At 41.8% G+C, this 27,558-nt stretch overlaps 1 protein-coding gene and 2 pseudogenes across 3 annotated transcripts in view; all 3 read right to left on the reverse strand.

The window, feature by feature from the left end:
* Positions 1–24,054, reverse strand: part of MOGAT1 (monoacylglycerol O-acyltransferase 1) — a 33,877-nt gene extending 9,823 nt beyond the window's left edge. Inside the window, exons 1-5 of one of the 3 annotated variants that reach the window (XM_019923656.3) lie at positions 23,842–24,044; positions 7,031–7,209; positions 6,476–6,680; positions 4,104–4,278; positions 3,348–3,547 (exon numbers count right to left, since the gene is read on the reverse strand). In XM_019923656.3, the coding sequence (XP_019779215.1) occupies positions 3,348–3,547; positions 4,104–4,278; positions 6,476–6,680; positions 7,031–7,209; positions 23,842–23,935 (853 nt within the window). In that variant the 5' untranslated portion in view covers positions 23,936–24,044. Of the gene's footprint in view, positions 1–3,347; positions 3,548–4,103; positions 4,279–6,475; positions 6,681–7,030; positions 7,210–12,025; positions 12,145–23,841 lie in introns of those variants that run through there. The other 2 variants (XM_033859660.2, XM_019923657.3) reach the window with 2 other exon arrangements.
* On the reverse strand, positions 10,727–11,407 carry LOC109548030 (oligosaccharyltransferase complex subunit OSTC pseudogene; annotated as a pseudogene).
* An 820-nt stretch (positions 24,055–24,874) lies between the features above and the next one.
* On the reverse strand, positions 24,875–27,216 carry LOC101325191 (glycerol kinase pseudogene; annotated as a pseudogene).
* Between the last annotated feature and the right edge of the window lie 342 nt (positions 27,217–27,558).

Consider the following 27,558-nt stretch of genomic DNA (forward strand, 5'->3'; position numbering starts at 1 on the left):
GCTAAAGAAAGTGAAAATTAAATGCAATGTATGATCCTGCTATGGGAAAAAAAACTGCCCCCCACCAAAACACATAGCTAAAAAGAATGTTATTGTGGCAACTGATGAAATTTGGGTATGGCATGTACACTAGTTAATAGCATTTAATCGATGTTCAATTTCCTGAATTGTACTGACATTATAAAAGAGAATAATCTTGTTCTTAAGAGATAGACATAAAAGTAATTAGGAACAAATGGTCATGTTGTTTGCACTTAAACAGTTCAGCAATAACAACAGTAAAAGATGTATTTATGATACCATTAGAGAGAGAGAGAAAAACCGTAGCAAAAATGTTAACCGGTGAGTCTAGGAGAAAGGCACACAGGAGTTCGTTTTACTACTCGTGAGACTTTTCTGAACATTTGAAATTTTTCAACATGACATTTTAAAACTTAAATCCAACACATACTAGGACACATGAAATTTCCTCCTTTAAACAGCAAGTTTCCCTTGTATTTTACTTTCTTACCCAAACAACTTTGTCATACCACCTGTACTGGCTCTACGACTCGAACTTAATAGTAAATTCATCTTAAAAAATTTTAATATGTACTTGTTCTATTTCTGAAAACTAAGAATTATAATCAGACAGGCCTAACTAAAGACTAGACTTTAAGAACAGTGTGTAAAGGGTCACAGTTCCTTGCAAGAATGTTGCTTTTGTTTGTTTGTTTCTGCATCACAGACCTCCAGGAGGGCAGGGATTTTGCCTTATTTGTTCTCTGCTATATTCTCGGTGCCCACAGGGTAGGAGCTCAAGACACATTTGTGAATCAACGAATTAGTCTTTAGTTAGTTCCTTGCAACATTCTTGCAAGGAACTGGACCCTGTACACACTGTTCTTAATGTCTAAACTCATTTCCTTTTTCTCTCCCAGTTGTCATGATGGATGTGACATTGAAATCAGTTTCTCTCCATTATTATGTAATAAAACATAATCTATGTGAACACTTTATTGTACTTGGATAAACTGATAATAACCCGGAGAAAATATATAAATGACATACTATTTGTGACACATAAAGAAAATGTATGGTAGCTTCTTTATAAATTATGTCCATTGAGAATGACCCTCAGGAAAGAGGAAAGAAGGTCTTGATGGAAGATGCAGAGAAACCTGATGGTTTAGCAAAGTCTGGTGTAAGAAATATGCAGAGACTGATGATGGCATCTTAGAATTAGCCAGAGCACATTTTTAAAGGGATTTTAACTAACAGGACATTAACAGACAAAACCATTACAGTCCTAGGGAATCTTAGTGAATCTTGCTCACACTACAATGAATGCTCTGGGGACTTCCCTGGTGGCGCAGTGGTTAAGAATCCGCCTGCCAATGCAGGGGACACGGGTTCGAGCCCTGGTCCGGGAAGATCCCACATGCCGCGGAGCAACTAAGCCCGTGCGCCACAACTACTGAAGCCCGCGCTCTAGAGCCCACGCTCTGCAACATGAGAAGCCACCGCAGTGAGAAGCCCGCACACTGCAATGAAGAGGGGCCCCCACTCGCCTAAACTAGAGAAAGCCCGGGCACAGCAACAAAGACCCAACGCAGCCAAAAATAAATAAATAAAATAAATAAATCTATTTTTAAAAAATGAATGCTCTGGTTGAAGTTGCTGATGAAGTGGGGTCTGAGAGACATGGGGGAAAACTATTTACAGGATGGAGAATCAGAGCATCTCTGGACACCTGGGAGTGAGAGGATTATAGATGCAGTAATGATTTAGGGTGAATTCAACTAATATTTAGTGAGTTCTTGTGATGCAAGGTGGAGTTAACAAACTCTTAATTAAGTAGAAGGGGGAGCAGAAGGACCCCAAAACAACTTGCCACTCTGGACGCTGCCTGAATTCTGCTTGGGGTGTGTCAGGGAGTCAGCAGAGAAACAGCTCTGGGTTTGAAGTGCACTGATTTAAAACAGAAATGAGCATAGCAACTTAGATCATGGTTTCAATATCATATTGTGTTTTATTCTCTGGCGCATGTGAATGATACATAACTTTTGCTTTTGTTTATGGAACTGTAAATAACTTAGCCCTAACTTGTGTTTCTCCAAGTAAATAAAAGTCTTTAAATACACATTGTCTGAGGGTCTGGTTCACACAAACCAGGCTGCTCTCAGCCATCTGGCTCCCACCTGATCACCATAAGAGCATGCAGCTGAGTCTTTATGCAACATGCATATCCTTAGCTTGGTTTTTAAAAGGCTTCACATAATAGCAGGATTCTGAGAATGCTAGAGACTAGAATTGGTGTTTCTGATGTAATCGTTCGGGGGGTAAGTGGAAGGATGCACTGAAGCAATTTTCTTTTGTTCTGAGTCTTTAAGAGATGCATGCTTGCGCTTCCCTGGTGGCACAGTGGTTGAGAGTCCACCTGCCGATGCAGGGCACGCAGGTTCGTGCCCCGGTCCGGGAGGAGGCTGGGCCCGTCAGCCGTGGCCGCTGAGCCTGCGCGTCCAGAGCCTGTGCTCCGCAACGGGAGAGGCCACAACAGCGAGAGGCCCGCGTACCGCAAAAAAAAAAAAAAAAAAAGAGATGCATGCTTGACAGGCATTAAGTAAAAACCAGAGCTATAAACACGGAAGGACCTAGAGATGATCATACTAAGTGAGGTGAGCCCGACAGAGACAGACAAATACCATACTATATCGCTTATATGTGGAATCTAAAAAAAAAAAAAGATACAAATGAACTTATTTACAAAACAGAAATAGACCACAGACTTATGGTTACCAAAGGGCAAAGGACGGGGGGAGGGATAAATGAGGTGTTTGGGGTTAATGTCGTCGTCATCATCCTCCCCCATTTTAATCCTCCCACACGTGCCATTTTTAAAGATAAAATCAGTCTATATTAGGATACATGTATCTAGTTGGGGAAAAAATGCTTTTGCCGTATGAACTGATGCCTATGTGAACTGAACATGACGAAGACATCTATTACACAGAAATGTCCACATATTAATAGACTCTGATGTAACATGTTCAAAGAACTGCTATGTTATAATCTGCTAGTACAGAGAAATAGATTCATCCTAGAGTATTAGAAATTCTATTTCTAAAATTGAATTCTATTTGTAGTTCAACAGCAATATTTTTAAAATAATTGATTCCCATTCAAATGGAAAACATAGTCATTTCGTAAATAAAAGGCAGACTGTAACTGAAGCTCAAATAACACCTATAGGATTATTATTTTAGGAAGGTCTTACTCAAAGCTATCTCAGTAACAATAAACATAGCTCAGAGCAAGGTAATCCTTTTTACTCAGTTTAACAAGCCTCGAGTCTTTGATGTACATACCAACAGTGTGGATGGGCTTCCTATAGGGCATTAGGCCAAAATTGTATTGAAAAACTCCTCTGGCGTGGAACAGTGGCAAAGCAAATCCCATGATCTTCTGTAGTTTCTCCTGCACAGCTCGAAGCCATGAGCCTTCAGGGTTGCTAACTTGTTTAAACAGTTCATTTTCACCAAAAGAAAAAACTGGCACCAAATAAGCACTGCAAATAACAAGGAGGAAGAATAAGCATTTTCAATGAAAAGGATTTAAATATTTCATTTAGCCCAGCTGACTTTTACAACAGAGTCCTAACAATCCTTTAACGTTCCCAAGCCTCCCTATAGCGCTAAGTTCATGTTCCACACATTGAAACTGACTTATACCTGAGGTCCTTTGGGGAGGTACCTCAGCAGCCTTAGTGGTTTGTGGAATTTTAGTCTATAGAAAATCAAGGTTCCAGGAAGCTTCTTTGTCATCTGTGGTTTTGGCCATGGTTCATTTGTTCATTTGGCTAGGAATTTATACTGTGCCTATAAAATTTTGTGTTTTTTGGTTTTCCTCTTACAGACAAGTTGAATTGCTGGATGCCATGACATTGAGTTACCTTAGTGGGAAGGTTGTATTTCATTCCCCATAAACATCCACACCTGCTTTCATTGGGAAGCCGATTAGGAGCTCCGTCTTTAAGGGCCAGAAAAATTACTTCACTTCTTTGTGTTCATTTAATAATGTGTTAACTACCCTGACCCAGTTGCCTGAAATGAAAAGCCACTTACCCATGGGTCAAAGCAATTTTCACAAATCCTTTCCGCTGGCGGATGAACAGAGTGAACTTTCCAGGATGGGCATCCAGTGATTCCTCTGCACCCCCAAGCACAATGACTGAGATGTTTCCACCTCCTTCCTTGCTCAGCACGTGAGACACGCTTCTCCTGGAAACTGAGACTGGCCCTTAGTGAATAAAACAAAAGGTGTTAACTAACTGCCCTTTTACACTCTTATCATAATAGTCTACGGCACCAGCAAATACTTCACAGAATTTCCTAGACTGCTTACATTTGGAGAAGTTTGCAGGTTTATAACTTTTTCATAGCTGACTCTTTGGTAATAGATTCCATTAATAAGATCTAACATTCTGGCAGAGGACAGGGTTAGGTCTTTAAAATGTCATTTGCTATTACTAGGTCTATCACTTGTTCAGGTAGGTTGTGTACTGCTCATTTCTACAGATTCCATTCATATTGCATTATAAGTAAAAGGTGCCCCCTGGAGTTGTTCAGTGCACAACCCTGCACAGCTGTATGCGGTAATCTTGATCGTTATCCTGGCAGATCCTTGCTCAGAACCAAACAGCATAACCTCCAAGAGGTTGGCCTGGATCTTTTGAACACACAATGGTCTGTTTTCAGGTATTCTTTATGGATTCTTATTTCTCAGACATGGATGTATAATGTAAACGGGTTCAAAAATTCAGACATCTGACAAATAACCTACATCAATTGCTAAATCTGTGCGTGATTCCCAAATGTCTAGTTTGACTTTGGTAAACTGTTTATTTAAGACGAAAGTTACATAATTGTTCAGCCTTTATATCAGCCTTTCCCATGTAAACATAACTTTAAAGACTCCTTTTCAAATTTTAAATGGACTACCTACTCTTGGAGGAAAACACTATGAACTCTTGGAGGAAAACAATAACAATGAAAACACAAACAACTTGTGACCCATATTTCAGAGACAACCACTTTTTAATGTCTTATTGTTTCCTTCCATTCTTGATTTTATCCGTTTTCTTTTTTTTAGTCATAAAAGAATGTGGGGCTTCCCTGGTGGCGCAGTGGTTAAGAATCCGCCTGCCAATGCAGGGAACACGGGTTCGAGCCCTGGTCCAGGAAGATCCCACATGCCATGGAGCAACTAAGCCTGTGTGCCACAACTACTGAGCCTGTGCTTTAGAGCCCAAGCGCCACAACTACTGAGCCTGCGTGCCACAACTACTGAAGCCCGCGCACCTAGAGCCCGTGCTCCGTACTAGAGAAGCCATCGCAATGAGAAGCCCGCGCACCGCAACGAAGAGTAGCCCGCGCTCGCCGCAGCTATAGGAAGCCCGTGCACAGCAACGAAGACCCAATGCAGCCAAAAATAAATAAATATTTTATTAAATAAATAAATAAAGGTCAGAGCCTTGAGAATGGGCTATCCTGTATGTAAAAAAAAAAAAAAAAAGAATGTGTTAGTTTTATCAGGACACGGCCCTTCGTCTCTTGAAGGAAATTACATGCTCATTTTACTGTGGGTTCCTATTACTGGGGGAGAATAAAATTAGGACAGGATTCTGAATGATCAGCGACTCTCTGAAGAGAAGAGGCAGAGGGGGGTAGGTGAGAGGGTAGAGAACCTGAGCCCAAATAGGTGTGAGCTTTCACTGAGTTCAAAGCCACGGCCATTCTGCTCTGCGTGCAGAGCTGGAGGCATTGCTTCCACTGGAAAGAGGGCCTCATGGATTTCCAGACACCTGGCAGTCCTCACTTGCCTCTGGACACTTCTCAGTTTCCTCCTGAGGCTTCCCTTCTTCAGGCCATGCTTAAATGCTGCTATTTCTCAGGGCTGTTAGGGACTAAATGTTTACGTTCCTCCAAAATTCATATGTTGAAACCTAACCCCCAATAGGATGGTATTAGGAGGTGGGGCCTTTGGGAGGTAATTAGGTCATGAGAGTGGAGCCCCCAGGAACGGGGTGAATGTTCTTATAGGAAAAGGGACAGAGCTAGCATGTTCTCTCTTTCTACCATGTGAAGATACAATGAGAAGATGGCCATCTGCAAGCCAGCAAGTGGGCCATCACCAGACACCAGATCTTCCCAGCCTTCAGACTGTGAGAAATAAATTTCTATTGTTCAAGCTACCCAGTCTATGGTATTCTCTTATAGGAGCTGAACTAAGACAGGCTCCTTTTCTGTCCCTGTTGTCTTTAACCTTATCTCTACATGTGGCACATGGATTCAAACCCCACTTATGTGTGCTGAGTTCTCCCAAATCCATCTCCTTAGAGTTTTACTCTAAGAAATTGTAAACCCAGCTGGTTTGGGAGGGGACATTCTATGTGGTCCTGCCCACCCAGAACCCTAGAGAAACAGTGATCACTTACCACTACTCATCAGATATTCTCGGAAGAGCGGACACCGGAACCAAAATGGAAGCACGTGAAGATACGCAGTGAGGCCAGGAAACAGCTCCTTGAAGTTTGAATAATTTGTACAAAAGTTTCCAAAGGCTCCAGCAACAAGCACTCCATGGGGGTGAAACCCAAATATGTAGTTGTGACTTGGATTCAAATCCCAAGTTTTGATGAGCTACAGTGCATTTATATGGACAGAAAAAAATAAAATGTTCCCTGATTAGTTTCCAGCAAGAAACAGAAGGACTCAGAATTAGTTCTGTGTTCAAGAGGAAATGAAGAACACGACTCATTTTCGTTTCCTGGGGTAGAGCTGTTTCCAAATTTTTAAACTGTTTCCTGAACCCAGAGCCCCTCATACACAGCCTTCTAACTTTTGTCAATTTAGGTTAGACTCCATTTAGTAACTTGGGCTGAATTGCAGGCTCTCTCCCTCTAAAAAGGGAAAACTTGAAAAATATGTGATAACACATTTGAATTTTTTTCCCAGCTTAAAACCATACCATATAAAACAATTCTACTCACATGAATTGGAAAATAGTCCTTAAAGTACCTCCAAATGGTCCAGCTTCTGACCCAGTCAGATCTCCTGCCTCCTTGCTCAGGGGTTTGCCAGTCAAAGTAAAGCCATGTCAAATAAGGGATGTAGAGGAACCAGTAGTTGTATATGATCAGGAACACAATGACTCCAAGGCACACCTGTGCTGTAAGAAAGGGGAAGACCTCAGGAATCAGGGTCAGTTAGCATCTACTCACTGTACTGTACAATCATTGGCCCAAGGTAGGGGGGATCTAATATATACAAAGTGTGTTCAACTGAACCTTGGTTCAAGTGAGGTGATGTAACAAGACAGCAATGGTACAGTATGACCTAACATTTCTTGGGTGTTTAGTATATACCAAGTACTGTATTGTGGATTCCACCAAAATATTTTTAAATTTAATCCTCATATAGCCACAGCATCAATGAAGCAGCCCTAGCACTCCTAACATTCTTTTTATAAGAGGGAAGATAGCAGCTTAGGGAGGTTAAGTGAATTGCCCAAACTGCACGGGGAAGTGGCTGACCTGTCTAAATTCAAGGTCCATTCTCAAAGCCCATGGCCCTACACCATCTCCCCGACGTGATACATGGAGGAACTGTCGCTGACAGGAGGAATGCAGAGGAATTCCTACAAGTGTTCACCTTGATTGAGCAGCTATTACGCGTGTGCCCATGAAGAGGGCACATTCCAATGACAAACGTCATTTCCCGGAAGTCTACTGCCAGAGATAGATATGGCACAGGAGGGACTCTACGCCTTAGCTCACCCGCCACTTCTCTTGACATTTTATAACAACAGAGCAATCCTATTTGTTTGTGCACCTAAATGCTGTAGCTTCAAATAGATGAAGCAGGAATTGATAAAACTTGACCTGGGCAGTAGGGACAAGAATATTTGCCTTAAAGTAATACATTAAGCTAAGCTAGACGTTTTCTTTTTATGTCTGTGCTATGGTTATACTAAAAAATATTTATGAGAAGAAAAATATATCAATGGGGAGGAGCACAAAGACTTTAAGCCTGCGGCTTCCCCGGTGGCGCAGTGGTTGAGAGTCCGCTTGCCGATGCAGGGGACACGGGTTCGTGCCGCGGTCCGGGAAGATCCCACATGCCGCGGAGCGGCTGGGCCCGTGAGCCATGGCTGCTGAGCCTGCGCGTCCGGAGCCTGTGCTCCGCAACGGGAGAGACCGCAACAGTGAGAGGCCCGCATACCGCAAAAAAAAAAAAAAAAAAAAAAAGACTTAAAGCCTGGCACAGAGTAGGTGCTCAACAAATGCCAGCTATTACTGTTGGTTTAAGGAGTGCCATTACCTCTTTCTTCTTTATTATGTGCTACAGTCTCTAATCTAGAACTAACTTTGGTCTCCCAAGCTGCTATCCATTCTCAGCCTTATTAAAAAGAGCTTTGTCCCCAAACAATCCATCATGGTATCTGACATGAGCACCTTTGATCTATTATTGTTTTATAGTTATAGATGTAGGTATAGATTTGGGTTTTTTTGGCAAAAACAGAACACATGTTTATATTTCTAGAAATATATAAATCAATAAATTTCCCAGTACAGATTTAACCCACATACTGAATTGAACCCATCAGAGGACTGACTTGCTCTCTCCAGGGTGGGTTAAAGGTTAAAAGTGTGTGAAAGGTTAAGGAAGCATGTGCCCTCCACCGTTCAGTGGGGTGTCTTCTTGCATTCTGGAAGTTTCCACGAGTCTAGAAGTGAGACCAAAAGAGTGTCCTCTGCCCTCATTCCTACCAAGATCACTCTATTTTGATTTACCTGCTTCCCTCTACCCAGGTCTGTGCGCTGACAATGTACCCCTGTTAATTAATTTTATTGTATTAAAATGTGCAAAACATTTACAAGAAACATAAATAGGTCTCATTATTCTCTACCCCAAGCTGGATCAGGTGAGCTATGATGGAGCAAGGGAGGGAGGGCATAGGTGCTGAGTAGTAACTGTCTCGCATGGGCAACCTTATTTACTCCTCCTTGGAACCCTCAAGGTACAGAGTTCTGTCCCCATTTTGCAGTTGTGGAAACTGAGGCTCAGGGAGTTTGAGTGTCTAAAGGACTTGAACCTGGATCTGCCTAATCCTTAAACCCAGGCACTTTTTTTTTTTTTTTAGAAAACCAAACTATCCCCAGCTAATGGTCATAACACCATAAACATGTGTTTATTACAAGTACATAAGCAGGTGCATAAGCATAAAGAATCAGGCACATGAAAGGTTTTATTTTCTTTACTATAAAGGTGGAGAAACTAAGAGCAAAAGCAAATTGACTTAATTTCAATCACAGAGTGAGTCAAGAGTAGGTCCAGAAACAAAGTCCCCCAGCTACTAATTCAATGGTCCACTCACCCAACCACATCCCTCTAGGTGAATACACACTGCATCTCTCCAACATTCATTATGTGTTTTGCATGTACAGTGGTTAAGACATGGATGGGAAATTGGACTCCTTATGTTGGAATGTGCCACCAACCAGCTTCCTGACCTGGGGTGAGGTCCTTTACTTCTTAAGCCTCGATTCCTTAACCTGTGAAATTGGGCTAATAACAGCGCCACTCTCCAAGGACTGTTGGGGGAATGAACAGAGAGATGTTCCACTGTCTGGCACAGAGCAAGCGCTTGACAAATGGGAGCCATTTTTATAACAACTGTGTTTACTAGGATACATTTGGAGAATGCAAAAAGTAGAAGCAGACAAGGTAACTCATATTCCTGTCACCCAACAAAAACTACTGTTAAATTTTCCCGTCTTTTTTTTTTCCTCCGTCAAACAGGTTATGTTTTTTTAACACAGTTGATCACACATATTTTTTATTCTGTATTTGATCACTTACGATTATCTCATCTTAGCTGCTTGGTATTATAAATTTGGCATTAAAACCTCTCCATAAGTGTTATTTTTAATGACTGTGCAACATTCCACTGGTTGTCAGTACTAATTCAAATTCTTTTGTTTTTGAATATTTGGGCTTCTAACAACTTTTCTCTAATAACATAATCTTGCATAAAGATTCTATTTCAAATCATAAACAGCACCAAAATAGTTTTTTAATCCCTTGATCCTAAATTGGATAGAAAGCAGAAAACACTATAAAAACTAGGTGACTAGATCACCTCTATTTTCTATTTTTATCCCACTAAGCAATCCAAGGTAACACGATTCTCCTAAACTGGAGGTCAAACAGAAGAGAAAGTTAAAAAGATTTACTCCAAAACATTGTGCAGCTCTCAAAACTAATGTTGATACTTCAAAACAAATTGTTTAGATTCACAAAGCAAGTTGCACTGAAGGCCAAAATTTCAACTGCCTTTTTTTTTTATTAGAAAAATTATTTCTTTCTTCTCCTTTCACACATCTTATTGTTCAGGAAACAGTCTTACATACATATCTGAAATGATGTACTGTCACACACTCTGTTTAAAAGCAAAGCACCACAGGTAAAGCTGATCGGCTGTCCAGAGTTCTCAGCTTATGGGATCTCACTTCCTGATTTTACATTAATTTCTGAAGGTCAGAAATGTCATCTCCAAAAAATGTCAAGGGGTTTGTAAAAAATAATCATTTTATTCAATATTATAGTTGTAGAAATTAAGTATATTTTCTTTAAGAAATAAAATTTAAAAAAAGAAGAAAATGCCACTTAACATCGTTGGTGTGTCAGTACAGGCCAGCAGGAAAAAATGCTTGTCTCTTTGATACCAAGAACGCATTCTAGTCCAAGCTATAATATATAATATATATAATACGCTTCCTATGTTTTCACTAGATGTTTCTTTTCTGCTGCTTTTCATCCTTTTCCATATTTCATATCAGAGGACTGATACAGCCTTGAAAACTTCATTAACAGGAGCAAATTCAGTATCCACCGATTTCTTCTCAAAAGGCACTCTAACCCATCAGATAGCCCGGCAGTTTCATTCTCATGAATACTCTAGCCATGAAAAAACTCAATAGGACACAGACGAATCCAATGAATAGAAGGAGAAATCTATTGAGCTTGGGAATGTTTGGTGCACTGGATCGGTCCAGGATTATGAAACCTAAACCTCCCATTGTAAACAAGAAGCTGGATGGGAGTCCTTCCATAATATCTTGTCCATTGACTCTGTAGGCCAAGAAAGCTACTGGTCTCTGATGCCCATGTTCATCAGTCATGGAGCCGACACTTGGAGGTTCGACAGTAACATCATAAATGATTCCTCCGGCGATGAGGAAGTAAGACACCACCACCAGAGCATACATCGTCATGGCCGACGGCATGTGCACCCAGGGCGGCTTCTTCAGTTTCAGGTTGGGACATTCGAGCACTAAGAACGGGACGCGGTACAAACTCTCCATGTTGGTGGCGGCAGGGGCAGCTGTCGGCCGCCAGCCCCACGCACCACCCAGGAACAGCTCTCCTTTTTTTTTTTTCTTTGGCTGCATCACAGCATGTGGGAATCTTAGTTCCCCGACTGGGGATGGAACCGTGCCCCCTGCGGTGGAAGCGCAGAGTCCTCGCCACTGGACCGCCAGGGAATTCCCCTAAATTTCAGCTTCCTTGACTTGGGTACATTCTGGATAAGAAACCACAAGTCAGCCCCCAATCACTTATACTCTATTTTTACTTAACTGCCATAGATTCTACTTTCTCTACATCACTGAGGAAGCTGCCTCCCGCTATTTTTTTTTTTGAGGTGAAATTCACATAACATAAATTAACCATTTTAAAAAAAACAATCCAGTTGCATTTAGTACATTGACATTGTTGTGCAACTCCCACTTTTATCTAGGTCCTAAACACTTGGATCATTCTGAAATAAAGCTCTGTACCCATTAAACAGTTACTCCCTGTTTCCCTTTCCCCTGTCCCTGGCAAGCACCAATCTGCATTCTTTTTTGATGGATTTACCTATTCTAGATATTTCATATAAATGCAATGATCCAATATGTAACCTTTTGTAGGCTTTCACTTACCATCAAGTTTTTGAGATTCAGCCATGCTGTAACATGTATCAGTACTTCATGCCCTTTTATGGCTGAACAATATTCGCATGTATGGATAGATCACAACTTGTTTATCCATTTGTTTATCTGTTGATGCACATGTGGGTTGTCTCCACCTTTTGGCTACTGTGAATAGTGCAGCAATGCCCCTCTCCTTTAACAGCACTGAAAGTCAGAAAGGCTCAGCTAAAGTTTATGCATCGTCACTAAGTTTACCATCATCAGTAAAGGGACAAAGTGACATTTGCCTCTTCTTATGATCAAATGGGAAATAGACCCCATCACCTTTGTGACCTTGTTGCCAAAAATGTCTAACCTGACTCTAATCATGAGAACATATTTAGGCAAGTCCAGACTAGGGGACATCCTACAAGATAATTAGCTGGGGCTGTTTTAAAAATATCAGTGTCATAAAAGATGAAAAAACAAATAAAAAGTATAGAACAGGTCTAGTTTTAAAGGAAAATTTGAAGACAATTAGGGAAATTTGAATATGAGCCATGTATTAAATAAGATTATTGTTTCAATGATACATTTCTTGGGTGTGATAATGGAATTGCAATTGTGTACAAAATCCTTGTTTTCAGGAAACACATTCTACAGTATTGAGGAATGAAGTGCAATGATTTTTACAACTTAATTTCTTACTTTCAAATGGTTCAAAAGCAACAGTAACAGGGCTTCCCTGGTGGCACAGTGGTTGAGAGTCCGCCTGCCGATGCAGGGGACACGGGTTCGTGCCCCGGTCCGGGAAGATCCCACATGCCGCGGAGCGGCTGGGCCCGTGAGCCGTGGCCGCTGAGCCTGCGCGTCCGGAGCCTGTGCTCCGCAACGGGAGAGGCCACAACAGTGAGAGGCCCGCATACCGCAAAAAAAAAAAAAAAAAAAAGGCAACAGTAACAACAAACTGTGTGTGTGTCTACAGAAACAGAGAAAACAAACACTGAAAAATCCTAAGAGTTGGTGACTCGAGGTAAAAAGAATGTATACTGAGCTATTCTTTAAATACTTCTAAATTTCCAAAATTAAAAGACGGGGGAGGGGGCTTCCCTGGTGGCCCAGTGGTTAAGAATCCCCCTGCCAATGCAGGGGACATGGGTACGATCCCTGGTCCGGGAAGATCCCACATGCCGTGGAGCAACTAAGCCCGTTCACCGCAACTACTAAGCCCACGTGCCACAACTACTGAGCCTGCGCTGTAGAGCCCGCGTGCCACAACTACTGAAGCCCACGCGCCTAGAGCCCATGCTCCACAACAAGAGAAGCCACCGCAATGAGAAGCCCGTGCACTGTAACGAAGAGTAGCCCCCGCTCGCTGCAACTAGAGAAAGCCCATGCGCAGGAACGAAGACCCAATGCAGCCAAAAAATAAATTAAATATATTTTAAAAAATAAAATAAAAAAAAGATGGGTAAATGTATGAATTATACATGTAATTGATAATAACGCATAATAAGTGAAGCACTGCTATTTGACTGGGAACAAGTTGGCACCTCACAGAGAGCCCTACATCTGCAGCAAAGTCTTCATCTCCAATCTCATACATACAGAGGGAACGATTGATCCAATGACCCACTTTTAGCTTCAAAGCTGCCTTCAGGTATCCCTAGCTTTATAGAAAGAAGTGTTCCAGCAAAATTAGGGATATACATTTCCTTTTTTCATGAACTAAAGACTTTTGGCAAGGAGTGGTGGCCAGGTCGACAGCTTTTGGGTGGTGGAAAGTCCTTCAGTGCTTACGTGGACTTTTCCTACCTCTGCTGCCTCCATCCATTCTGGCTTCAAGGGATTCAACCTGGATACTTAAAATACAGGAGAATACAAATGAAAATGTAGTGTAGTGTTTGACCCACGGCAAATGCTCCATAGATGATAGCAGAATTTGAAAAGTAAATGAATCCTAACAACACGCTTTGCCTTTGGCATTTCTTCAATCAAGACCTGATGTATATAAGCTGAAAATTTCTTTTAAGTTCTAGGTTTTAGTTTCCCTTCTTTATCAGTTTTTTTAAAATTTAATAAAGTATTATTTATAATATGGAAAAATAACTGGTTAGTGAAACTTAAATAAAATAACACACAGAAAGCCATCAGAACAATGATGGTGCAGGAATTCCCTGGCAGTCCAGTGGCTGGGACTCCACGCTTTCACTGCCGAGGGCTCAAGTTCGATCCCGCCAGCCACGCAGTGTGGCCAAATAAATAAATAAAAGGAGAACACTTAAAAACAAAAACAATGATGGTATGATGGTGGAAGCAGCTCTTCTGCTCCTTTCCTGTTTGCCCATTTCTGTTCCCCTCTAACCTTACAAGAACCTAATTATAGGAATGAGATCACTAAGCAATTGAAACTAACTCCTGACTTTTGCTCTCCTGAATGCATACCATGCTTTGCCCAACCTGCTGATTGTTTTCCTAGATAAAAAGAAGTAAAAATGAAGAATTAAGCAGTAAAAAATGACTAGCTCTCTAGCCCCAACAGCCCCCCTAAGCAATCCTGCAGACAGATCACACAGGCAAGATAACATCTGAAGAGAGTCAGCCCATCTGCACTCAATGGAGAAGGATGCAGAACCCAACCTCCTGCCTTGACGATTCACTGAGATTCTTCCTCCCTCCCCCATTTTTCCTTTTAAAGACTATCATGGCTGAGCAGAATCTTCAGAGCTGGTCTCTGGACATGAGTCCACCTTCTCCCCAGATTGCCGGCTTTTCTGATAAAAACACCTTTCCTTTCTACTGACACTTACCTCTTGAATTACTGGCTTACGAGCGGCGAGCAGCTGAACCTCGGTTTGGTAACAATGGCATACAGGAAACTCTCAATAAATGTTAGCTATCAGCCGTCACTGACTGCTTGAGACCTTTAAAAACACCAGTTTCATATGGCTCAACCCAATGTATTATTTTCTAGCGCATATATTATTTTAATAATTTTTTTAAATAGGTAAACAAGAGGAAAGGAATATGCCAAAACATTGACAATAGTTATCTCTGGATGGGAATATGGACTTTTTTCTAGTCTCTTCTAAAAGCTCTTCTACAGTTTCCAACTTTTCTAATAACTAGCATGAACTACCTTATAATCAAAATTTATTTTAAAAAGATAAATAAAATGGTTCCACTAAAGAGAAAAAAAAAGAAACTAAACACTGCAGAACAAATCCACTTATGTAAGAATATTCTCATCTTTAACATGATTCTATTAAATCTGATGAGCAAACTCCATCAGAAAAACATTGTGAAAACTAGTGGAAGTTTACTTACTTGCGTTAAGTAGCGACCAGTGACCAATTAAGAAATAATTTAAAATATTTAATTTGTATGTGTATCCTTTCCACTTGTATCCAAGAAGTTTTCATTTTTCCCCCTAGGAAAACTGTTTCTATACTTATTTTAGCCATTTAACATAGTATGGAGAAAGAAAACAACTGAGAGGCAAGCAAAATCCTTTAGCACGTCACATTCTTTTCCTTTTTATTCCTGAGGCATTGTATTTCAAAACATCAATCGGTGTCATCTGCTGAGTACAAGAATATAAGCATAACATTCCTCTAATTTTTAAAATTCCTGCTTTAAGAAAACTTGCCTTCCAGAGTTTCTTAGGATGAGGATGGGGCTAAAAGACAAATCTCAGAACACTTTGCAGAATTTTTCAGCCTAGTATCCCTCATATGTGGGTCTGCTCCATATCGCCTTTAAAAATTATTGCCATACAAGGATCTGCATTTTTCTTGTTTAAAAGTGAATTCATTATTGGACCTATTTCTTTGCCTAATGAAGTCAAATAAATTATAACAAGGATCCAGTTGAAACCAGTCCCATTTTCATACTATTTCAGAAAGCTTTACGAGCTGAAGGACGAAAGAAGCACAAATACTTTGTATACCTACAAACTGAAAACCACATAAATAATCCATGATAAAAGAGGCACAGTAGTGTTTATGCAAGTCCAGGAATCTAGCATGAATCACTAGAGTGAATGTTAAAATGTGCTCCCTCAAAATTTTCCAGATTAAGGGAGACTAAAAAGATGTAACTACATACAACATGTGGATTCCTTTGCTATAAAGGACATCAGCGGGACAATCGCTGAAATATGAATAGGACCTCTGGATTAGGTCATAGTACAGCAACACTGTTATTTTTCTGATTTGGATAATTGTACTGTGGTTATGTAAGAGATATATATTAGGAAATATGTGCGGAAGTGCTTAAGGATAAAGGCAGACCATGTCTGCAACTTAAAGAGTTCAGATGATGATGGTGATGATATACATGTGTGAGAGAGAAAGATAAAGGAAACATGGTAAAATGTTAACATTTGGGGAATTTGATGAAGAAATATAGAAAATTACCAAAAAACTTACAGTTATTATTTTTGAAGTTACTTCAAAATAAAACGTGAAAACAATTTTAAGGGCCCTGACACCTACAGAACCAAAATCTCTGGGGAATTTGCATTTTAACAAGTCCCCAGGTGATTCTTAGATATACTCTAAAGTTGAAAACTTCTGATATAAATAAAATCAACAGTGGAAGACAGCATTTTTTGACGTCAATTTTCTCCAAATTAAACTATAAACTAATCTCAATCAAAAAGCAATTCCAATGAAAACCCAGCAGGCTTTTTAGTATAAACGGACAAATCAATTCTAAAATGCATATGAAAATGTAAAGAACCTATAATAGTCAAAACAACTCTGAAGAAAAGAACAAAGCTTGAGGGCTAACACTACCTGATTTCATGAATTATTATAAAGTCACAGTAATCAAAACAACATGGTAATGGCATCAAGATAGATAAACAGATTAATAGTACAGAATAATCCAGAAATAAATCCACACATATATGGACAACTGATTTTTGACAAAAGCACAAGCCCAATGCAGTAAAGAAAAAACAGCTTTTTTTTTCTTTTGAACAACAGAGCTGCAACAATTAAACATATGCCAAAAAAATGAACTTGGACCTTGTACTATATACAAAAATGAACCCAAAATGGATCATAGATCTATATGTAAAACCTAAAACTATAAAACTTGAAGAAAACGCAGAAAATCTTTGTGAACTGGGATTAAGCAAAGATTTCTTAGCTATAACACCAAAAACACAATCCATAGAGAAAATATGGATACGTTAGACTTCACCAAAATTTAAAATTTCTGCTCTTCAGATACACAAAAGATAACCCATAGACTGGAAGAAAAAAATCTATGCAAAGTGTATGCCTGATAAAGGACGTGTATCCCGAAGAACACAAACTCTCAAAACTCAATAATAGGAAAGCAAGCAACCCAATCAAAAATGCGCAAAAGATTTAAACAAGTACTTCAACCAAGAAAACATACAGGGACTTCCCTGGTGGCACAGTGGTTAGGAATCTGCCTGCCAATGCAGGGCACATGGGTTCGAGCCCTGGTCTGGCAAGATCCTACATGCCGCAGAGCAACTAAGCCCATGAGCCACAACTCCTGAGCCCGTGTGCCACAACTACTGAAGCCTGCCTGCCTGGAGCCCACGCTCCGCAACAAGAGAAGCCACCGCAATGAGAAGCCTGCACACCACAACAAAGAGTAGCCCCCTCTCACCACAACTAGAGAAATGCCGTGCGCAGCAAAGAATACTCAACACAGCCAAAAATAAATAAATAAAACAAATAAATTTATATTAAAAAAATGAAATAAGACTAAATTAAAACATTATTAAAAAAAGAAAACATACAAATGGCAAACAAGCACATGAAAAGATGTTCAACATCATTAGACACCAGGGAAATGTGAACGAAAGCTACAATGAGAGACACCACTACACACCTGTTAAAGTTGCAAAGATTAAAAGGACTGCCTATATCAAATGATGGCAAGGATATGGAGCAACTGGAACTCTCATACGGTGCTGGTGGGAATGTAAACTGGTACAACAACTCGGGAAGAAAGTTTGGCGATTTCTGAAAAAGTTAAACCTGCTCCTACCATAACATGATCAACCGTTCCATTCCTAGGTTTACCCAAGAATAAAGAAAGTATACATTCGTTAAGACTTGTAGGTAGGGCTTCCCTGGTGGCGCAGTGGTTGACAGACCGCCTGCCGATGAGGGGACGCGGGTTCGTGCCCGGGTCGGGGAATCCAACATGCCGCGGAGTGGCTGGGCCCGTGAGCCATGGCCGCTGAGCCTGCGCGAGAGGCCACAACAGTGAGAGGCCCGCGTACCGCAAAAAAAAAAAAAAAAAAAAAAAGACGTGTAGGTAGAAGTTCACGGCAGTATTACTGATAATAGCTACAACGCAAATATTCATGAATACATGAATGAACAAACAAATTGCAATATATTCACTCACTAGAATACCACTCTGAAACAAAAAAGCTATGAACTACTTAATACACATACAAAAAGAATGAATCTCAAAATAATTATATTCAGTGAAAGAAGCCAGACCAAAAAAAAAAAAAAGAGTACGTATGCTGTGTCTCCATTTATATAAAACACTAGAAAATGCAAACTAGTATTATGAATGACAGCAACCACATTAAGTGGATGCTTGTAGATGGGAGAAGGAGGGGTTACAAAATGGATATGAGAAACCTTTGGGGATGATGGCTATATTTACTATCTTAATTGTGGCAGTATTTTTTTCAGGTGTGCATATGTGACAACTTAAACTGTACACATTAAATATGTGCAGTGGGAATTCCCTGACAGTCCAGTGGTTAGGACTCTGAGCTTTCACTGCCAAAGACCCTTGTTCAATCCCTGGTTGGGGGTCTAAGATCCCACAAGCTGCACGGCAGAGTCAAAAAATAAAATAAAATAAATATGTGCAGTTAACTGTTTGACAGTGTCACAATAAGGCTGCTTAAATAAATAAGTAAATAAATAGACCCATTCAGTAAAAGATCACAGTCTCACCACATGGTCTTAGGTAAGATACATACCTCTTGAGCTTCAGTTTTCTCACCTAAAAAAAATAAATCTAATAATCCCTGCCACAAGGAGTTGTAGATAGAAGATGGTCAATAAATGTTGGCTCTCTCTTTTTCAGTTTTCCACTTTTCAGTTAGCAGGTTGGTAGCACACAAGCTAGTAAGTAATGTTTCAGTTTCTTGAATATTAAGATTGGAAGATAGGTGATCCAGCAATTCCACCTCCCAGCATTTACTGAAGGAAATGAAATCACTATCTGGAAAAGATATCTGCACCCCGTCATGTTCACGGCAGCATTATTTACAATAGTCAAGACGTGGAAACAACTGGTGTCCATCAACAGACGAATGGATACCGAAAATGTGATATATACTACATATATGAAATAGAATATTATTCAGCCATGGAAAGGAAATCCTGCCATTAGTGACAACATGGATAGACCTTTATGCTAAGTGGAATCAGTGAGGCAGAGAAGGACAAATACATAATCTTACATGTGTGGACAAACAAACAAAACAAAAGAACAAGCTCATAGATACAGAGAACAGATTGGTGGTTGCCAAAGGTGGAGGTATGCGGGGGGCCGGGGGAGGTAAAATGAGTAAAATTGATCAAAACGTAAAAACTTTCACTTATAAGATAAATAAGTCCTGGGCATGTAATGTACAGCATGGGGACTACAGTTAACAATACTGTATTGCATATTTGAAAGTTGCTGAGAGTAAATCTTAAAGATCTCAACATAAGAGAAAAAAAATGTGTGGTAATGGATTTTAACTAAACTTACTGTGGAAATCATTTTGCAATAGACATATATCAAATTATTATGTTGCACACCTAAAAATAATACAATGTTATAAGATTGGAAGACAGGCACTTAACATTTATCTCAAGGAAACAGTATTTGATTTCATGACTAAATGAAACATTTTGCTTTTTGTTAAAAAAAAAAATATATCCCAAGTGCTAATAGCTTAAACTCATTTCCTGATGGTGGAAAGAAAAATGCATTCCAAGATTTTGATGTAGAGACTTTAAAATACATAGTTAATAAAACTTCTCTTATCATCATTGGAAGGAGATACTACACGAACTCCTTACTTTAAAATAATTAAAATGGAAAGAAATAGGTAAGCGTTTATACTGCCTTTACCATAAGAATTGAATTGCAGGGTAACCAATGGCCCTAGATGATGAGGAAAAATTATTCCTGGCATAAATTCTAGTTAATATGTGAAGAATGAATGATAGAATATGAAAATTACCATTTTGTAGTCCCAAATAAAACAGTTAATTTGGTCAGGGATCATTAATGGAGACTAGGTGAAAGGTCAACGGTCAATAGGGAACTTTTATTTGCAGCATGTCAATTACCACCCCTCACATTACTTCCTACCTGTACCCATTGACCACTCTCATAAGGGACAGCTAGGCACTATGTGCATTCTGACATAATGCAACAGGAGCACACAGCAGCACCTCGGCAAAGGACTTGCAAAAAGGTTTCACCTAAATCTAATCAAACCTTTAGCTCCAACTTCCATTTTAGAAGAAATACAGGGAATTGAGGAACATGTTAACCCTACAAAATAGCAATCAGAGAACTTCTGAAGACACATCTTGCAGGACAGATAACCCGGCTTCTTCAATGCTTCATTGACAAGAAAACAAATGGGGGGGAAAACTGTTCTAAATTAAAAACTAAATGCAACCCAGGGGGCTTTTTTGGATCCTGATTCAAGTAAGTCACACATAAAAGTGTATTTGGGGCTCAATTTTAGGAAATATGCATATTGACTTGGTTTAGATGATTTTAAGCAATTAATGTTAATTATGCTACATGGGACAATGTTACTATAATTTTGTAAAATAATTTTATAATAGGCATACTAAAGTACTTGGGATTAAAATGCAATGTGATTTGCTTTAAAATATTTTTGCAAAATAGGTAAAACTAATATAGCAAATTGTTAAAATAATTATCAATCCAAGTAATGGGTATATGGGAGTTTATACCCTTCTCTACTTTTCTGTACGTTTGGAACTTTTCATAATAAAATTTCCAAAATATATGATAATACAAAATAATATGCTCCTAGTAACACGAATGTCAAATGCATGCAATGAGAGCATTTAAATGAATTGTCTGTCAAGCCACTGTAGTTTGATTCAAATTAGGACTGGTGGGCCATGTCTAAAGTCATTAGTCCATTCACATGTGACACATAAGGCTCTACCACCCACCTTGTGACCTTGAGCAGTTACTACACCTCCAAGCTCTATCTTTGGAAAATGAGTACAGGGGTTAGCCCCTACCTCTAGGGTCACTGTGGGGATTTACATACATGAGTTGATACAAATAGCGACATGTGGGGTGGACCACTTCCCTTTTGGGTGACAGAGTGAAGACATTCAACCAGTACTTATTGTGTGCCTTCCATGAGCCAGGCACGGGCTGGGTACTCCCTCACTGAGCCTGTGAACTAGGATGTATCAGGGAGGAAGAAATTTTCCTCTACCCTCCTACGTTCCTCTGGCTGATCTAAGAATTAAATTGACGTGAGACAGATTAATGGGAGGAAATCAAACAAAATTTTAATAATATGTATGCCTGGGGGAGACCCAGGAAAACTGAGTAACTTGCCAAAACGGCCAAAACCCTCCCCTTAAATACCATCCTCAGGGCTTCCCTGGTGGCGCAGTGGTTGGGAGTCTGCCTGCCGATGCGGGGGACGCCGGTTCATGCCCCAGTCGGGGAAGATCCCACATGCCGCGGAGCGGCTGGGCCTGTGACCCATGGCCGCTGAGCCTGCGCGTCTGGAGCCTGTGCTCCGCAATGGGAGAGGCCCGCGTACCCAAAAAAAAAAAAAAAAAAAAAAAAAAAAATACCATCCTCAGCTAAAGACAAAAAAGGATATTGAAGGTGGGTTGAGTCAGTTATGGGAGGTTATGAGGAAAAGCACAGTAAGGAAGGGTAAGGTTTTATGCAAATTTAAGTCCCTGCCTTCTTCATTGGTAGGTTTTTAGAGATTTGGTCATCATCCTCTTCCTGGTACAGCAAGGGAGACACCCTTACAAATGGAGATTTCCCTTATAAATGTAAATGTTTCTTACAAAAGGGTAACTCCCACTAGGTTTTCAGAGTTTTTCCCATGTCTGCTGCTTCTTAGAAAATAACCAGCTTAAAATAATTAATATACCAAAGAAACATACTTGGGGCTGGCAAATTCTGCTCTCCTACAGATGGCCATAGAGACCTTTCTCAAGTAACCACAGACACACACAAATACAAGCAATGATAAGGGCCATGGAAGGAAAAGACAGTGGGCTATCAGAGATGTGCTGGCTGATGAGCAAGAAAGTCAGTCTCCAGTTTCAAGGCATTAAATTGGACAGCACAGTGGTTAAAGCAGGAACTCTGGGTAGAATATTTGGGTTTGCACCCAGCCCCTCCACCTCCTACTAACTGTGTGACCTTGAACAGTTCACTTCACCTCTTAGTTCCCTCAGCGGTACAATGAGCACAGGAAGACACAGTCCTTACCCCACAGGGCTGTTGCGAAGATTACATGGTTAATAGTGTATGGTGCTTAGAATTGTAGAGGTAGATGGCAAGTGCCAAGCTGTAGCCGGCAGAACAGTACCTGACACACACAAGGCCCGCGATAAGTGTAGCTGTTACCTCAATGGTACTTTGGCCTAGAGCAAAACAAAGTGTAATGCTGTCTCAACAGTTTGGCCTAGGAGGACTTAATGAGTTAATTATTTGAATTTCCTTTTTCAGTAAACTCTAGCTGTACTTGGAGAGTTTATTAAGAAAAAAAAAATCCTGATGTGCAGGTTCCTTTCTGAAACAAATGAATTCAAAATTCTAGGGATAGAGCCTGGGTATCTTATTTTTTAGAAATTCCTCCAGTGACCTTAATGTGCAGCCAGGGTTGAGAACCACTGATCCAGGCATTCAAAATGTAAAATGGTTTCAAAATTGTAAACCTCTACAGTGTAATGAATTTATTATTACTGTGGCCTGGACAGTGTACCACCCATGAACTTATAGCACACAAATGACTTGGGCCTTCTGAAGAGTTTAAGTTCCCAGTAATTCCTGTCCTCTTACACTCCCTCCTTTCCCCTGACCCTCCCCATGCCCCCACCCCCCTCAAGGGCAGAACAAACATCCAGAGAAAAAGCTTCCAGATAAGCCCCCTGCCCCATCTAGTGACTGGCTCCTGCGCATTTCAACCTGGGCTTAATTTGGCAACTGGCTAGAACACACTCTCCTGGGTCGAATTATTTACAGAGAGAGGCCATCCAACCCAACCTAACGTGTGGTGCAGTCTTCTTTGCAGCAAGGTAGCTTTCTGCATCCGGAAAATCTTCAACACGGGAAAGCTAACGCAGATATTTGTTATGAGGGGGGGAGGATAAGGAAGGAATCAGGTTTCAAATCCTTGGGCATTGTTTTTCCATTTATGAATCGATAATTCAAGAAACGAGTTTATCGACTTTTGAGGGGCTTAAGTGCAACGTCCTGTAGCTCGATTGGGTCGTGGTTACACTTGGCTGTATACATTTGTCAAAACTCATCGAGTTAAAATCTGTGCCTTTTACTGTGGGTAAAGTACACCTCGAGTTTTAAAAACAGCACAGGGGAAAATAAAGTTGCCAATCAGTGGCTTGCTACAAGGTTCACGTGGAAAGATGAATCAAAGAGGGGAGTCCTAAATTAGCTACAAATGCCCTCTGTGACCTGCCTGCTAGGGCTTACAAGGGAATTAGTGATGTCCGGGAGGGGGGAGACGGAGCCCCAGGCACCGCGGTGTTTCGCCCGGATCTTGCGTGGCCGGGAGTCCTTACCGAGCAGAAGGAAGGACAGGACCCACTGCAGCACCGCCGCCGTCTGCAGCCGCCGCGCCAGCGGGATGTTGAGCGGCGCAAACTCGACCTTCATGGCCCGGCCGGAGCGAGGACTGCGCCGAGCGCTGCCGCCTGGGACCTCGCTGCTCCGCGGCGCCTGCCGGGTGTGCGTTGCCTGCCGGCCCAGCGCCCAGCACCCCGGCGCAGAGGAGGCGGCGACCGCCCCGGAGTGGGCGCGGACTGGACTTAGTCTTGGGTGGGAGGGCGCGCCGGGGCTGAGGCTGGAGGCTGCCAATCACGCGCCCGGGCTCGGGAGCAGCTGCGGCGCCCGGGGCGCATTGGCTGGCGCGCCGCATTGGGCACAAGGGTGGACGAGAGGGGTCACCGGGCACCCTGCCAGAGCTCGGCGACGCGGGCTCCTGCAACTTCGCCCAAGACCTGGGATCTCCACCGGGCTGGTTGATTCAACTGGTGGATTACTGTGCGCGAGGCTTCAGCATGCGCCTTTAAACCCACCTCTTCCTCCGAGGGTGTCTGCAGCTGGGAAAGGGTTAGGATCTCCCACCAGCTGGAGGAAGGCGCAGGAGTTAGGTTCTCTGGAGCTTGGTACCCATCTGTTTGTTGGTCTGTGTTCCCCACACCACCCCCAAACTCTGGGGCCTCCTCATCTTTGTGTCTCAGATTCCTATACGAATCTTGGAAAACTTTCGCTTATTCATTCAAAGGACATTTATTGAATACCTCCCACGTGCCGGGAACCATTCTGGGCGCTGGGGATACACTCAGTAACCAAGTCATTCATCGATTCCCAGAGGGTACAAATTATGGGGGGGGGGGGGGAGCATAAGGAAAATAACCACACAGTTGGGTGTGTAACTGCAAAGTAAAATGCTTCTATGAGTGAATGAGAAGGTTCTAGGACTTAGACTGGAAGGTCAGTCTCTGAAGAAGTGACCTTGACTTTAATTATAACGGTGAATCTAATTCAAGCAAAGGGAAGCACATGTGCAAAGGTCCTGTGGCTGAAAGTCAAAGAAGACCAAAATAGTGGGAGCTCAGGGAACAAGGAGGAGAATGGAGTGAAATGAGTCAAAAATGGTAGCCAAGGACCAGATCCTTGCAGGCTGTGTTTAGGGTTCAAGTCTTTACCCTAAGATTTGCCAGTGAAGGGTTTCAATTATGTGTTAAATAAATGGATGGATTCTAAATTGTGCCTCATGCTGTGAGCGCCCACTACATTTTCTTTGTAAATCTTCCTGTAGAGTTGACCAACACCAAGTGGCAGGTAGCTGTCAAGTCATTGCTAGAAGGGATCTGGAAGAGGGCAAAACAACAGAGTTGACTACCCATCCCCCCACCATGCCCCTTTCTCCTTCAACGTTTTAATAGAAAGTTAGATTAAAAATAACAACCACTGGGTAGTTCAGGGGAGCTGTTTGTGACTTTTTGTATGCAAAACTTGCGGTTGTTTTTTTTTGGTTCCTAATTGAGAAATCACTGTTTTGTGTGTGCCGCATTTTCTTTATTTCAAGCCACAGGTCTACTTGGAGGGTCATGCAGCAAGTGGCTTACAAATAAAATCAGAGTCTATGAATGGTGTCAGCACATTAAAAGACAGAACCACTGAATTTTCTTGTCAGGTAAAGAGCTCACATCTTTGGAATCCATGACTTGGTATTATTTATGGCACACCTGAGAGGTACCTTGCTCCGATTAACATTACCATGCTACTCACTATAAAAAAGCCCAAGGGTAAACTACTGAAGATGCTAGGGTCACCATTTTCCGAAGACTGAGTGCAAACCCAACCCATGGACTTCATCACAGCTTTCTTCCATGTAGAATAACGAATTTCACTTTCCTTGGCGTTGATCTGAGGTTCAAACCGCTCCATCGTGACAGCTGACAAATCCTCAGGCTCGAGACTCCAAACGCCAACCCCTTCTGCAGCCCCGGCTGCCATGGCAGCTCCCAGGGCAGTTGTTTCAGGCATCAAGGGCTTCACTACTGGGATATACAGAATGTCTGCTTGTAGCTGCATAAGAATTTTGTTGTTGCTCATTCCTCCGTCTACCTGCAAATGGCTGAGTGCAATTCCACAGTCCCGGTTCATGGCATCCAAAACCTCTCGGGTTTGGAAACAAACAGCTTCTAATGAAGCAAAAGCAATATGGCATTTATTGGTGAATTGGGTGAGCCCACAGATGATCCCTCTTGCACTGGGCTCCCAATAAGGTGCATATAGCCCTGAAAAGGCTGGGACAAAACAGCAGCCACAAGAGGAACCTACTTCTTTAGCAAGTTTTTCAATTTCCTCTGAGGTCTTTATAATTCCAAGATTGTCTCTGAGCCAGCGAACAGCAGCGCCGGCTATAGCTACCGAACCTTCTAATGCATAATGTACTGGTTTGTCTCTTCCGAGTTTGTAAGCCACTGTGGTCAGAAGGCCATGTTCAGAAAATATACACTTATGGCCTGTATTACATAGTAAGAAACAGCCTGTTCCATACGTGTTTTTGGCTTGTCCATCCTGGAAGCACTGTTGTCCCACCAATGCAGCAGATTGGTCCCCCAAACACCCAGATATTGGCACACCTTCCAAGGCTCCAGCTTTCATTAGGCCATAGATCTCAGAAGAACTCCGGACATTTGGAAGAATTTTCATTGGAACTTGAAAAAATTCACAGAGCTCTTTATCCCATTCCAAAGAATGAATGTTGAAAAGCATCGTCCTGCTTGCATTTGTTACATCCGTACAATGGACGCCTCCACTGGCTCCTCCTGTCAAGCTCCAAATAAGCCATGAATCAATGGTCCCAAAAAGGGCTCTGTCTTCTTCAACTGCCTTTTGAACTTTTCTCACGTTGGCAAGGAGCCAACGAAGTTTCACTGCACTGAAGTAGGTGCTAAGTGGAAGGCCTGTCTTGGTCCTGACAAAGTTATTATTTACTGGAATGCTTTTACGAAGACTCTCAACGGTAGATTGGGTTCTTAGATCAAGCCACACCACAGCATTGTAAAGAGGTTCTCCAGTTAACTTGTCCCAGACCACAGTGGTCTCCCTCTGGTTACTGATACCAATAGCTTTTATGTTAGAAGTATTGAGCTGTCCAAGTTTCTCACACGTTTTCTCTATACACTCACAGACGGACTGCAGGATTTCCTTAGGGTCTTGTTCTACCCATCCTTCTTTTGGAAACTCTTGTTTTATTTCCACTTGATGATAACTAAGTAGTTCGGCTGTTTTGGGATTGAAAACCAAAAAGCGCGTCGAGCTTGTGCTCTGGTCCACTGCTCCCACCAACTGCCCCAAAACTGCTTTCTTCGTGGCTGCCATGAAACTCGCTTAGGCCGGCGGGCTGGCGATAGCGTCCCGTTTCCCGGGTGACGGCGGCGGGAGGGGGAGGGGCGGACGGCGAGCCGGGAGGGCCAGCCAGCGCGCGGCCGTAGAACGCAGTATCGGCAAGGAGCTTCTCGCCCCGCCCCTCCCTCTTCTCTTCTAGATTCTTCTAGATTTCTTCCCTGCACCTTACCCCACTGGTAGTGGTGATGCGTTGAGTACACACCGTGTCAGACATTGTGCAGGGCCCCTCACCAGCCTGAGCTTATCCTGGAGCAACCCCGCGAAATAACTGTTAGCTCCTTCGGCAGTTAATGAAGGCCAGGCTCAAAGTCACACAGCTGGCAGAGTGAAGATTCAAATACGGTTTTGTCGTC

This window comes from Tursiops truncatus, chromosome 7 (assembly GCF_011762595.2).
Source record: "Tursiops truncatus isolate mTurTru1 chromosome 7, mTurTru1.mat.Y, whole genome shotgun sequence".
NCBI classification, from domain to species: domain Eukaryota; kingdom Metazoa; phylum Chordata; class Mammalia; order Artiodactyla; family Delphinidae; genus Tursiops; species Tursiops truncatus.